Raw genomic sequence first — 10,852 nt, 5'->3', positions numbered from 1 at the left:
GTGATCGTTTTCTTCGGCTTCACAAACATTTATTTTTATCAAGTTCTTTCTGAACATGAACTGGACAATACCTGGAAACAAAGATTTGCCATTCCTGATTTCAAATTAATGTTGTTGTTTGTTAAGAAAACACGTTATATGAAAATCAATTGCCTTCAACTGTATGACCCGAGAGCTTGTGAAAAAGTAAGTACCCCTGCAACTTGTCTTTAATCAAACGTCATGACAAGTTTACAAAAAAGTTACCCCCCCCCCCACCCTCCAAAAAAGTGTGCCTGGCATTTTCATCATCTTACATCATCAGAGTAAAGACTATATCATTAAGACGTGCTCGATGACATCCCCCCTGTTCCATTTTCTCTCATAGGGATGACAAATGCGTACTACAGATTTTTTAAAAAGCGGAAAAAGCAATCGCAAACACGGCCTTGGGGGCTACCGGTATTAAAGAAAGACGTTAAAATATCCCACGTTAAAAGACGACCTCAAAGGCAGCGTCGCGTCACGTGACCCCCTCGCACAGCTGAGGCTGCTGAGACTGCTGAGGCTTGCCTGATGCTAGCTCGTTAGCTACGCTAGCTGTGTCTGGAAACCGTCGGCGAGACCTCCGCTTCCCTTGATACGTTTTTAACGATAACCGTCTAGGAGGGGAAACCTTCGACGAACCATGGCGGTGTTGCAATGTGTGTGCTCGGCTCTCGAGTTGCCTCTCATTTACCGCTTTTGGTTCGATGTCAATGTCATCTTTTGCGGCTAAGGCTGAGCAGTTAGCTTCCCGTCGTATGCTGTTTTGCTTCCCCACGGAAGCCAAGGCCGAGCGACGAAGGGGGGCGACTGGAGGGTGAGTGGATTTCACGGTGCACTACGTCTTCTTGTCTGTTTATCGATAACAACGATGAATGCCGGCGTGTCTTTTGATTGCTCGGTGTAGTTTTTGCGTGGTGGAATGGCGTTAGCCTTTGTAGCCACTTGGCGACTGACACTGAGGGTCGTGTTTTGTCAATTTGGGGTAGAGTGGTGGTGGTGGTGGTGGTGGGGGGGTTCTCACCTAGCGTTCACCCTTGTAAAACTTGCTGAATTCTCATCTGAATCACAGACAACATTCGTGTCGTAATTAAAACAGGGGCTGCCCTGGAAATTGCTCAAAACAACACATTTACTTGGAAATACCGAAATCAGGTGTGATTAGCTGTAAACAAACATGGACAGTATGATAACATTCTCATTTCAAGATTTATTTGTATTTGATGATGCATGTAAACCATAACAATAATCAGTACACATTGACTGAATAATAATAATAATACATTTTATTTATAAGCGCCTTTCAAGACACCCAAGATGGTCGAGCCCACTGCTGCCATAAGCTCACGTTATTATCAACAGTTATACATGTTAGCACAATAAGGAAAAATATCCCGAATATGATGTAGAATTATATACGTGGGAAATTTCAAAGGTCTTTAGCAACCTCCAAATATTGCTTAACTCATTGAATACCACCCATTTTCACTGGAGCAACCCCCTCAATCCCTCACATTTTACTGAATTTTGACTGATTTGCAAGGCCCACAGAATTTTCTGTTCTATGGCTGTATACACATGCAACCTGTCAAAAGAAAGGTGAGACTCTCTTCTTTCAGCAGAAAAAAAGTTTGTTTCTATCTTTCTCCGTTCGTTGGCAATCAGCATTAGAAAACTGCTAAGTTTCATGGAAAAGGCCGATTTTCTGCAGAACTTCAGAGAAAATGAGCTTTTTGTAAAAGCATGCATTTGAAGCATCATTTCAAGTTTTACACTATTTTTTGCTTTTGCGACAGCTCAAATACCTCAACAATGTGTTCCTCCTACAAAAGAACATTACAAATCATGTTTTTGTAGCAAAATAATTAACAAAACTATTGAACTATAAACAAAAGTGCAAATTGAACAATGAACGAAAGTGCAGCTGTGGAGAGGATGGTTTTTGGCTTCCATCCAGTTTGTCACCACATCGATTCATTCCACTACGTCCAGATGCACGACCTATAAATTATAGAAACATAAAAAGTTGCAAATATACTGTATCTTGCTGCAGAGTGAGGTACAATAATTTTATTTACCTTTCTTTCCACCACCAAAGCAAGGAGTCGTCATCTTTTTGCTTCTGGTTAGACAACCTGTAATTTATAGAAGTATGTACAATTACCACACTTTTATTTTTTTATTGTTGCTTTCCACTTACATTTCAACATCTCTCTCACACACACATACATGCTTTTGTTTAGTTTTTTTAAACCTATGGCGACACGCAAGTCAGCACATTTATGGCGCATATTTTCATCCACATCTACGAGATGCATCAACCGTACATAAATGATTAGTGTTACTGGCAACTTTCTAGTATAGCAGGGAATGTAGCGGTGCATAAAAGCGACTGATGAGGCATAAGAAGTGATGAAGTTTTGAATGGGAACTTGCAAGCTAGTCAGCAGTTACCTCCTTGTTCCAGCGGCTCTGGCGAGAACTCTCAGCTGCTTTCCGTTATGTCCGAAGGCACGTATTCGTCCGACAGACGTCGTCATTACGAGACGATTCTAGCGAATCGCTGACGTGTGCCCGGCGTCGGCCATGCGAAGCCTCTTTGCCGTTATCGCTGGAAGTCGCCGGGGAGACGATTTGTGGGCGATGTGGGGCATCGGGAGGCACAAAATGCTCTGCCAAGCGATGGTCCCTGACGTGGAGCATGTTCATCTTCATCAGATGAACTCAAAACTCGGCGTGAGCTATGCGGGCCGCGGTAGCACGCCATGTTTGCACAGGCTGACGTTCGTTTGACGGGTGCTGCTTTCGATTACGTGACCGAAGCGTCATCTTCTCTGCCACACAAACACCATCTCCTTTGTTGTTTTGTTTCAAGGACGCTTTTATACCGAAAAAACCCAATCCTTTTTAGTTAGTTGCTTCCTTTTCTCCATCGTTGCTAGTTGCTAATGTTCCAATCCACTATCCACATACGCCCCTCCTCCACTATATGCCCTTTCTACTACTTCTGCGGCGTGATCCTGGTGGATCTTTGCACCACTGCCACCTGATGGTCATTTTTTTGCTATTTAACATTGCCGTCAAGCCTAATCCTTTGGTAAGAAGTTGCATCAGACTCTCTTGCACGCTCCCCCATGAAAAAACGTGATTGACGTATTAATACGTCATGGGGAGGGAGCGGCTATGTGCTAATTGACGTATTTATACGTCAAAGGGTGTAAATGAGTTAATCTTGTTAAAAATGTGCCCTTTTTTAAATTCAAACCAAGAATATTCATATTGGTGAGAGCAGAAACATCCTACAGTGAAACTCCTCTACAACGAAATCATGTTTGCAGCAAGAAATTTTTCACACCAGGGGGTTTTTCACTGTAGCAAATTTGACCTCAGATGTGTACACGCACACACACAAGCGTATGTGTACTCTTTATTTTTATTCCAATCGTGCATAAGTATGAGCACCCACTTATTTGACACTTCATATAGTGACTATAGAAAGAAAAAAAAGGGAAAGAAATTGCGAAATTTACGATCAGCATTCACTTTCACTTCCATCAATTTCTTGGATAATGTCTTTTATTTTGCTTCTTCCATCTTTCATTTTGATCACTTTTACCCTCTCTTCCAGCGTCAGAGCGCTTCTTGTCTTAGCTGCTTGACATCCAAAGGTCCGTTTTGTAGCCATTTTAGCAATGCAACGTTCATGCTGCGTCTGAATCTAACAATAACAAATACTTCCTGGACCCGGTGGCTTTTCTTTCCACCATCTCACTGTCTCTAACTCGACCTCCCCTCGATCGCCACCCAAGACAGCGTTGCTCAGCTGATGTCATGCAATGAAATTTTAAAGCCAACCACGGGACGCTTCGTAGTCCCCGATGGCCATAGTTAGCGCGATGGAACTCGCCTTCTAATTAGCGCTCCAGTTAGCGTACGGTTTTTAGCATGATAACTAAGTAAAGCATTCCAGGAAACATTGGTTTATTTCACTGTCCGTCGAGCCACAAGCAATTTACTCTGAGCAGCTAATCGGATGCATTCCACTATATCTTCCATGGATCTAGCTACAGTATCTACACACACAGATAGTGAGGTCCCTCTTGGCCAATCGGAGGCCAGGATGATGCACGGTAAGCCAATGGCAGAGCAGCTATGAGTATGTTGCGTTCAGGAAACTTGGAGCTGTGTAAACCAGTGTGGTGGTTGCTGTTGCCGATTCCGAACGAAGCAGTAGAGGTTGCTCTTGGATTAGACTTCGTTGTAGTGAATCTCTTCGTGAGGCAAGAGCAGAGAAAAAGAGTTCGTATAACGCAACACGTTTTTTTTTCGTTGTATGGGGGGCAGGAGAATAGGAATTGTGTTAATGCATGAGGATTTTTTCACACTAGGTATTTTCGCCCATGTAGGTTTCGTTGTAGAGGAGTTTCACTGTGATTGCTTTGCAGAAGGCTGTTAAAGTGTGTTTGGACTCCATCGAGATAACTGCAAAGCACAAATCTTGTTTTTCAGATTGGAAATGTATCACGTGACACCGCTGAACAAACATACATGCATACGTGGACTTTTTGGGCAATGTACAGTACTTGATGTTGATTGTACCGGTACCTGATAATTTGTGTACCATGTTTGTGGCAAGACACCCATTTTACTTTAGAAAAGTCCTGGAACAACAGTGTCACAAAAATTATCAGGACTTTGAATGATATGCAAACATTAATAGTATTTTAATAGTATTTAATTATTCATTAATTCTACCTCAGCAGAAGAGCATTTGTTGGGCCCGTCAATGTACGCATTTATCGATGGTTGAACAAAGATGCATTATTTGTACCACATACTTTTCGGCCCAAAGAAGTCAAATTGGATCATTTCCCACGGCATCTGATGATCTCTCATGCACGCTAATGGTTGGGAATCACTAATATATTGAATTCCAATATTTGTATTTTTCTAAATTATCAGATTGTCATTGGATAATAGGCTCCCATTTGTGTGTGTGTGTGTGTGTGTGTGTGTGTGTGTGTGCGTGCGTGTGTGTTTGTTTCACAAAACGTCTTCATCCAAGGCACACATTTTACATCAGAAAAATCTCGGAGCACACCACCAAACAAAGACATCACAAAACATACAGTACTGAAAATGATCTCGTCTCAATTTCAAAATGTTCTTAATATGAAATGTGGGCCTGTTTCATGAATCACACAACACTATTCTGTTCGCCCATCTAATGGAAGACTGTTTGATTTTTCACCATGACTCTCTATGTCGCTGACATAGATAGATGAAGTCAAATTGTACTAAATACATGACTGTTTGGGCAAATTAACCCAAATGGAATAATTTTGAGTGGCACATCAATACTGCTAGCATTGAATTGTCACATCCATTGTTGTTTATAAATGTCGTACTGTATTTGTCATTGAAAATGCAAATCCCCAACTGGTACGTTTCCACTCATGGCCTACTCCAGCGACCTCCCACATAACCACATGTTTGGTTCACTGCAAACTCTAAATTGCCCATATGTGTGAGCGATATGGAAGTGGCAGGTGACCACTCAAGTGTGTACATTTTCCTTTGTGGTTCAAAACAAAATACACTTTTGCATTGAGATGCCCGCCAAGCTGTCGCCTGGTGAGATTTGCTCAAGTCTTGCCCGATTTGTGGAAGTCTCATATGGTGTGCTGATGTCACATGTGATGACAGAAGATTGCGTGTGAGTTTTTTGTGGAATGACACATAATAGCGGGCATTTAACTTGGGGAGGACTCGTGTCCATGCATGTTGCGTCAATTGATTTGGTGCTGTCATCCATGTCAATTATATGTAGGTGGACGGAGGCCGAGAACCGGGTTTTGAACCTTCTCAGATCTTCTTGAGAAGTCGCCTGTGCTGTCGTCTTGCTCCCTGTCATCCCCAGCTGAGCCATGTCTTCGTCAGGGTGCTGCCACCTCCCTGGCTCCCTATGTGATTACTCGGGGAACGCGGAATCCGACTCCTCCAAGGATTCTGAAGAGTCTGATTCCACTGCACAGGCTCAGTACATTGCCAAGGTTACGGCTAAAGACGGCCGCCCACTCTCCACCATTGTTAAAGCTGTGAGCCTACAAAGGTGAGAGGAGGAGCATGACAATGAATGTCTTGATGGGTTCATTCTAACCACAGGTATGTTCTCAAACGTGTCTACAGTGATGTAGGCATGTGTCGGATTTGCCATGAGGGAGGCGGAGGGGAGACGCTGCTCTCGCCGTGCGAATGCACTGGCACACTCGGGAAAGTGCACAAGAGCTGCTTGGAGAAGTGGCTGTCGTCCTCCAACACCAGTTACTGTGAACTGTGCCACACAGAGTTCACCATTGAGCGGAGGCCACAACCCCTCACACAGGTCAGAAGGATTTTAGGTAGCAGGTACACTGAATCTTCCGCTGATCGTGGGGTCTATGTTCCAGAGCTACAAACAACTCGAGAAAATATGCCAGATGGAGGCCATGTATACAGCCCGATGTTATGCCCTCCCACACTTTTTAAAAGCATCTCCACCTTCAAAACAGGTCCATTGATTAAAACACATTTTAAACACAACGTTAACGTATTTAGAGATGAGCATAAAATGTACAGAAATACTGAATATAATTGTCGCGTCTGCATTGAGGCATTTGCCTCGTACGGGCAGGCCTGGTTGGATGGCCTGTGACATTGGCAAGTCTGGTTGTGAATGTCTTGGAAAGCTGTGACTAAATTCAGCCTCTGCATGAGTGTTACTTGTGTTTTACTGTTCTCCTGATGTTCAGTCATAATGGAGGCTTGAAAAGTACATTGGTGACTGGCTCTCTTTTCCCATGAGAGGGCATCACATTTAGTAAATGATCACTTCAAAATCTGTGACGTAGCGTGTACGCGAATGATGAACTGCGATATAGATCAGACCGTGTCCAACAGTGGTGTCCAAACAACAGCACGGGAGCCATTTGTGGCGCAGCCATAAAATGTTTTGTGACCTGCAGCATATCGGAAACGGCCTGCAATCATGGGTGCCAAGTTTCTGACAACCACAGGCAAGGCAAGGAAGGCAGCTTTATTTATATAGTGCACTTCACACACAAGGTAACTCAATGTGCTTCACATAATTAAAAGTATGACATTTTAAAGAATTAACAAACAAAAAAAAAAACAATTGTTACCTTACTGCAGAGTAGTGTTGTTCCGTGCTCAATGTTGAGAGATGCGCTGGGCATGGTGCGGGTTAGTTCTATGAGATGTGAGATAGGGGGCTGCGGACCACTACAAAATCCCCATTAATGCAATGGGACTGTCGATATAAATCCTAGACATGGTCATAATGTATCCTTTTCACTGCAGCTGACTAAGTACTTCCTGGTTTTTGCATATTCTTCAGTGGCTGAAGGACCCAGGCCCCCGCAGCGAGAAGCGCACTCTATTGTGCGACATGGCCTGCTTTCTGCTCATCACACCGCTGGCAGCGATCTCGGGGTGGCTGTGTCTGAGGGGAGCCCAGGACCACCTGCAGCTCAAGAGCAGACTGGAGGCCGTCGGTCTCATCGCGCTAACCATCGCTCTATTCACCATCTACATCCTCTGGACACTGGTAATAAATATTCTTAGACCCCCATCAACATGGAAAGGAATTTTAAGTGTATCTCTTTTCGTCCCCCTGAAACCAGCATTTAAAGGTCAAGTATGAAGTAATTTTAGAAAATCCCAAATAAAATATTTTTATGTCACAAATAAATTAATCAAACAATATAGATGAAATAAAGCATGAAAAAATAATTTCTATTTCGCAAATTTGACAAAGTAATATTTTTCCAGAAGTGAGATCCTGATGAGTGTCAAACCCGGAAGTGTGACATCACTTCAAAGATAACAATCGCGGGGCTTATTATGGAGAGTGTACAAAGCCAGTCAGAAATGGAATTGGAAAGTGCTGTTTTAAACTTATCTGAGAGGATTCAGATGTTTGAAGAGTTTGAGGAACAAGAAGTTGTTGGCAATATTTATGTTGGTCCATACATGTACGAGCCAGATGCTGAGGATGTGCAAAGTGTTTTCCCCCGAACGGCCCGACATGGAATGGAGACGAGACGAGATCGGAATTGGAAGAACGGCAAGCTATATAGGCTACGGTTATTAGCCTAGCGTTATTAGCAATTCGATGCTGTCCTCGACTGTAAATTGCGCACAATGGAATTACCTACTTGATCCGTGTATTCTTGCTAGCACCGAGCACAGGTCATAATGGATTGGTGTCCAATGTTGTCATTGCGAAGGTAGTTCTGTTGCATGCTCGACCACTCCGCACATTCTATCGGAAGCATTGTTAGAGGATGACATGATTCCATCCATTTATTTACTGATAAAAGGAGAAGTACCGGTACTTGGAAATGTACTTAAGTCCAAAAGTAAAAAAATAAATAAATAATGTTTTTTTACCTTGGCGCAAGACGACACATTCACCACAAAACAATTCCTGGAAACAACAACATAAAAGGGGATATCTTGCTTCTCCAAATCAGTGCATCATTGTGAAAGCTCCCTGGTTCAGCTTCCTCCCTATCACTGTATAGTTCTTCTTTATAAACCCCAAAATCTCAATCTCGGTTGACTGTTTGCCTTTTGTTTTTTTCACGTTGTAAAAACAGCACGTAGCCTATTTCTACTCAAATTCAGGTCAATGCTCATGTGAAGTTCAAATACATGAAAAATCTCACTTTCAAGTCCGATAAACGAAGTGTACTCTGTTTACGTTTTTCCCTCTGTGACCTCTTGTCCCAGGTGTCATTTCGATACCATTGTCAGCTGTACTCGGAGTGGAGGAGGACCAATCAGAAAGTGCGTCTGCTCATGCCTGACATGAAAGGCATACTCGCCACCCAAAGTTCTGTGCCGACCAAGTCGACAAAGAAAATGACTGATGAGACCATCGTATGAGTGTGGCTCGGAGGCAAGGGGAATATTTAAAATCAAGCCAGCCGAAGCACTCTGGGAGTTAAAAAAAAAAAAAAATCCACACACACAAAAAAAAAAATTGTTAAAGAACCTTTGCACTTCATATGGACCATCATGAGAGGGGGAAGACTATTTTTCTCCCATTTTTGTCTTTGTATTGAAGCACTTGATGTAAAGTACAGTATTGGCGAGCCACAAATGTGGTTTGAGGATGAACTCGTGCCAGAGTCACGATTGATTTGGGTAACGTCTTGTCTGGACAGCTGGTGCTGAGTTGTCAATGTCAGAAAAACAAATGAAGATGGACTAACCAGCCCGGCCTTAAGTCTCTTGACAAAGGTATGAAATACTAAGACGTAAGCTAATGTAGCAGGATATAACTGACAGCATGCTACGACAGTATAATATGAAGCATATTCACTACCTACGGTTCCCCACACGCACCTTCACAATCTATTTAGCGGTTATTAAGATGGGCAATCTTCACCTTGGCAAATGATGCTACCACCCTGACTTTTCAGTTGGGTTCATTTACAGTATGTCGAGTTTGAAACTATTAGTCGCTAATCTATGCCCTGTATCACAGACATTTGCAGAATGAGAGGAGGGATCATCCCTCCAGTTGTATTTTTATTCCCCAGTTGAACCTTTGTGTTCCAGTGTGCATTGATTCTTGCTATGTATTTAAAAAAAAAAAAGGAAAAAATGGGACAGTAAAGCCGTTAGCGTTAAGAGTTTGAGACTAAAACAATGGGGGAAAAAACTTACCCATTCTTGGAAGCAAGTTTTAAGATGGGGAAACAAGTGTATTGAGAAAATACATTTTGAGACAAATAGTGCCGTCTGTGGCATTGGGTGCAGCGAGCACCCTTGTTAGAATTTTTTGAAAAGCCCCTCATCTGCTTTATGGCTTTTAAACATTTCAGAAATGTTCATTTGTGTGACGACCCTCACTCTGTTTTCTATCAAATTGTGATCACAATCACCTTTTTTTTCTCCTCTCTCTCTCACACACACACACACACATATATATATATATATATAAAAGTCGTTTTCATTTGTTACTAATTGTACTATTTGTCATGAAGCTTCCCATCTCCATTTATTTTGCACATTACAAACCTTTATAACCTTTGTAGTGGGGTTTACGCAAGCCAAGTTGAGTTAAAAGAAATGTTAGCTTTTTTAAAATTGTTTCACATCTTGTGTACAATTTTTCAGATTTGGGAGTCGAAATGAGTATTTATGAATATTCTTGTCAAGTGGGGGAACAATCTTACACCCCCAAGAGTCAATCATAGCATTAAATGCAAACTGCGCACGTGAAACAATAGTGCAGCAAGTGTGCATACTTTGTGGACTTGAAACTTGCCATCAAAGAAGAACCCCCGTTTGTCTTGCCTCACTTGTAAAGCACCATATGTGAATTGAGAATGACTAGTAGAAATATCCCATTTCAAAACAAATACGGACAAACTAATGCGTTGACGCTTGCAGGTATTGTGTAAGGGTGCCACGGTAATTGTCAAGTTTTTGGGCAAGTGAGTATTTTGTGTCAACCTGCTGCATCCTTGGAAATTTGGTTTCCTGTGCAATAAAGCTTGAGGGACTCCCAAACTCATTGTGAAATGTAGGCTTACCTTGAATGCTGATGTCTTGTTTCTGTTGAATGTTGTCTCCACCTGTAATGCGGTGCATCCAATGATCTCTTTGAACGCAGTACGCGCTTTGCTGCGTTTTCGGTATTACATAACGCTGCATAATTCCTCCCTCAAACATCTTAATTGACCCTTCTGGGGATGACGGTCACCACAGTGGACAGATATTCAAAAATTATTTTCTCCTGCATGAATGAACCCCA

The 10,852-nt window shown here is 42.4% G+C and overlaps 1 protein-coding gene across 1 annotated transcript; it reads left to right on the top strand.

The window, feature by feature from the left end:
* The first annotated feature begins 527 nt into the window (after positions 1 to 527).
* LOC147195355 (E3 ubiquitin-protein ligase MARCHF2-like) lies at positions 528 to 10,612 on the top strand. The gene is made up of 5 exons (XM_086128679.1): positions 528 to 841; positions 5,855 to 6,136; positions 6,214 to 6,409; positions 7,421 to 7,630; positions 8,818 to 10,612. The coding sequence occupies exons 2-5, from the start codon at positions 5,952 to 5,954 to the stop codon at positions 8,971 to 8,973; spliced, it is 747 nt and encodes a 248-aa protein (XP_085984805.1). The 5' UTR covers positions 528 to 841; positions 5,855 to 5,951; the 3' UTR covers positions 8,974 to 10,612.
* Positions 10,613 to 10,852: the final 240 nt, after the last annotated feature.

This window comes from Hippocampus guttulatus, chromosome 14 (assembly GCF_054856545.1).
Source record: "Hippocampus guttulatus isolate MCC_2025c chromosome 14, RoL_Hgut_1.0, whole genome shotgun sequence".
NCBI lineage: Eukaryota > Metazoa > Chordata > Actinopteri > Syngnathiformes > Syngnathidae > Hippocampus > Hippocampus guttulatus.
This window is presented reverse-complemented; position numbering and strand designations above follow the sequence as displayed.